At 35.4% G+C, this 4,007-nt stretch overlaps 1 protein-coding gene across 1 annotated transcript; it reads left to right on the plus strand.

Annotated features, from left to right (window-relative positions):
• Positions 1-1,357: 1,357 nt before the first annotated feature.
• LOC132042544 (cytochrome P450 710A11) lies at positions 1,358-3,322 on the plus strand. Its single transcript, XM_059433072.1, has one exon. The coding sequence runs from the start codon at positions 1,531-1,533 to the stop codon at positions 3,052-3,054; it is 1,524 nt and encodes a 507-aa protein (XP_059289055.1). The 5' UTR covers positions 1,358-1,530; the 3' UTR covers positions 3,055-3,322.
• The last annotated feature ends 685 nt before the right edge of the window (positions 3,323-4,007 follow it).

Below are 4,007 nucleotides of genomic sequence, written 5' to 3' on the forward strand. Positions count from 1 at the left end.
ACAAATATCTATTGAAGAAAAAAATTACGAACTTATAAACTTATAAGAGGTAATAAATGTCCGATGGAACCGAGGTGTGCAAACTGGCCCTTAGGATTCAATAGGTGAAAGGATTTTGGACAGAGAGATTCAAAGGTGGAGAGCTATTTCCCCATGCAATGATACTTTGTCTCTTGCAAATGTCTTGGAATCCTCCACTGCTATGACCAGCTGGATTTCAACCCCACACCCCCGACATACGTCCATATGGTTAGTAGTTTGCTTTCCTATGCGACAGCCCACAGGTCCTTAAAGTTATTTTAAAAAAAACTTAATCATTGTTGTCTATTATATTGCTAATACTCAACAACCTGATAGCTCAACAGGTATTTCGTTAATCGTTATGATTAAGTTTTGGTAATCCTTTCCTAAACCCAATAATTTAACCTCTTGTAAACTTATTAACAAATATGGCTTATGCATCGTAACAGCAAAATCCAATCTTGAAAATTGAAATTGACGTAGCTACTTTTCAGTCCATACTCCATTACAATAATAGACAAAAAGTATCTCTCAAGTCTCAATGATGTTAAAATTGAAAAGCGGACTCTCAATTGTTAATTCCCTCTCCAAAAGTGAAACTCAGGACCACAAAAATGAACAGAGATAATGGTAAAAAATACATATCTAAATCATCATTTTTTTGCGTTTTTGCAATTATCAATTGTTCCTCCTTTTTATCTGAACTATTATCAGTTGTTTCTTTTACCTATCTAAACTATCATCATCTATGTATTAAAACACACGTAGTTAAATAGATGATGATAACTCAAGTAAAAAAATAAACAAGTGATAATCTACCTAATCAACTTTGAGGTGTGTGAACATCTAGAGCTAATCAACTTTGAGGTGTGTGAACATCTAGAGTTAAAGACGTGAAGCTAGTGAAAAAATAATTAAAGACGTGAAGCTCATAAAAAAGTAATCTTTTTGACCGTTAACTCAAACGAATAAAATCCTCCTCCTCGATATGACAGTACAACAACGAAATGACCAAGACCACCTGCAATCAGGATAAGTACACATATGACTGAGGCACTGTACAATCTGAAATTTCTGCCTAAAACAATTCAAATTTGGTCTCTTTTTTGGTTTTTCCCCCACGTATTCCCAGGAGTTCCTTGACCTCAGCTATCTTGTTTGACCCACCAATCCACCCTTCACATTTTGACCTTTCTTCCTTTCATATACTATATACTTTTTTTTTAATCTATCACAAAAAAATAATATCTTTCTACATTGGAACTAACTTAATTTTAAGAGTTGTACCAAGTAGACTCAGAACAAATAAAAATAAATGGAGGGAGTATTTTAAACTACAAATTTTAAATATTTTTTTTCTTAAATTTCGTGTCAAATTAAAAAATTTGACACGTAATAGGAAGGAGGGAGTGTTATATAAACCCAACACCAAAAAGCTTACAGAGCATTTAAATCACAATATCGAAAACAATTTGTTTGAGGTCGAGGAAGAAGAGAACTCCACTACACATGGCATCCATTTGGGTCATACTATCCCCATGGACACCTTATTTCTTTTCCTTCATAGCTCTTCTTCTTCTTCTCGAACAAATCTCTTACCTCAGAAAAAAACGTTTTCTTCCAGGCCCAACTATAGTCTTCCCCTTTCTTGGCAACGTAATTTCCTTAGTCACCAACCCCACCAAATTCTGGGATATCCAATCAGCTTTAGCCAAATCTACTACCCATGGTTTCTCTGCTAACTACATCATAGGTAAATTCATTATCTATATCCATTCAACTGACCTTTCTCACAAGGTCTTTGCTAATGTTCGACCTGACGCTTTTCACCTTATCGGTCACCCTTTTGGTAAAAAACTCTTTGGTGAACATAACTTGATTTACATGTTTGGTCAAGAACATAAAGACCTTCGTCGTAGAATTGCACCAAATTTCACCCCTAAAGCTCTTGCTACTTACACTTATATCCAACAGAAGATTATTCTTAAACACTTTAAGTCCTGGTTGGATGAAGCTTCCAAATTTCCTAATGAACCAATCCCACTTCGTTTCCTTTGTCGTGATATGAACTTGGATACTTCACAAACTGTGTTTGTTGGTCCATATTTGGATGAAGAAGCGAGAAAAAGATTCAATGTTGATTATAATTACTTCAATGTTGGGTTAATGAAACTCCCTGTTGATTTACCTGGTTTCGCTTTTAGAAACGCTAGGTTAGCTGTTGGGAGATTAATTGACACACTTTCAGTTTGTGTTGAGCAGAGCCAAAAGAAAATGCAAAGTGATCAAGAACCAACATGTTTGATTGACTTTTGGATGCAAGAAAACTTAAGAGAGATGAACGACGCTAAAACCACAGGTTTACAAAAGCCATTTGAGTATACAAACAAGGAACTTGGTGGATACTTATTTGACTTTCTATTTGCAGCACAAGATGCTTCAACTTCTGCTTTATTATGGGCTTTAGTACTATTAGATTCACACCCACAAGTTCTTGATAAAGTCAGAACAGAAGTAGCAAAATTCTGGTTACCCGAAAGTGATCACGCGCTTACGGCGGAGATGCTTAGGGAAATGAAGTACTTAGAAGCGGTGGCGCGTGAGATTGTAAGGATTAGAGCTCCGGCAACTATGGTCCCACACATTGCTGGTCAAGAGTTTCAGTTAACTGAAAATTACGTTATTCCTAAAGGAACAATTGTTTTTCCTTCGGTTTTTGACTCGTCATTTCAGGGTTTTCCTGAACCGGAAAAGTTTGAACCGGACCGGTTTATGGAAGGGAGGCAAGAGGACCGGGTTTACAAGAGGAATTTTCTAGCATTTGGAGCTGGACCCCATGCATGTGTGGGACAAAGGTATGCTATAAACCATTTGATGTTATTTATTGCTATGTTTACGGCTTTGATTGATTTCAAGAGGCATATAACGGACGGTTGTGATGAAATCTCGTATATTCCTACAATTGCTCCGAAGGATGATTGCAAAGTGTTCCTATCACAGAGGTGTACTCGATTCCCATCTCTTTCATGGTGATCAAATTCCCCTCTTTTTTAATTTAAATTCTGATCATCCATATTGGTCCCATTAAAAAAGAGGAGTAATTGCAAGAATGGGGTCAATGTGTATTTGTTATTTCCATTTTTTTGTTTTCTTTGTTCTTTAATTTTAATGATTTGTGAATACATGTAACTTGATCAAATGATCAAGATTCTTTGGGGGTGCTTGTTGGAGCAAATGATGGAGTGGCAAACATTTGGGGTTGTGTGGAAATTCAATGAAATAAATTATTCCTTTTAGTTAATTACTTATATATATTTTATATATATATTGGCAACTCATATATTATGCTGGTCATTCTCGCCAACATCAATGGGCAACCCTCACGTGACGGGTATAGCATATTGTTTATGGATTCAACCGATATATATGTGAAAATTATTATAATTTCATATATAACTTAGAGATATACATCGAATTTGTCAATCCTAAGAAACTTAAAGGTTGGATATATTCATTTATTTTAAATCCCGGATCCTTTTGCAAAGCGCAACAAACTCATCATAGCATGAATTCCTAACCAAATTTAATTTGTGGTGATGTGAGTTGTGAGTTTTCCTAAGCTGGGAGTAATATTGAAGGTGGCATTGGCTTAGAAATTTTTTCTTGACTTCCTTGTTTTAAGGGAACTTTATCTATTTATTGGTGTCCCACTCCCTATGCGTTTATTTTATAGTTCAATGATTAGTGAAGCTTGTAAAATTAGTACGTAATTAAAAGAGGCAATTAGGCCTTGGAAGAAAACAAATCTTTTGAGGCTTAGGAGTGATATAATTGGCCAACTTATTTTAGTTTTTCACTCTAGTAATGCTAATGGTTTTGATATATCAGTGGAATAAGTTGACTTTGGATGTCAGTGCTACTTTGAGCTTTCTGCTTAGGTTCTAAGGTAGCCTTGTTATCTTCCTGTTTCCTTAATCATATTTAAT

This window comes from Lycium ferocissimum, chromosome 2 (genome assembly GCF_029784015.1).
Source record: "Lycium ferocissimum isolate CSIRO_LF1 chromosome 2, AGI_CSIRO_Lferr_CH_V1, whole genome shotgun sequence".
Lineage (NCBI taxonomy): Eukaryota > Viridiplantae > Streptophyta > Magnoliopsida > Solanales > Solanaceae > Lycium > Lycium ferocissimum.

Excerpts from the sequence above, each read along its gene's own strand:
- LOC132042544 (XM_059433072.1), top strand. The coding sequence starts at position 1,531 with ATGGCATCCATTTGGGTCATACTATCCCCATGGACACCTTATTTCTTT.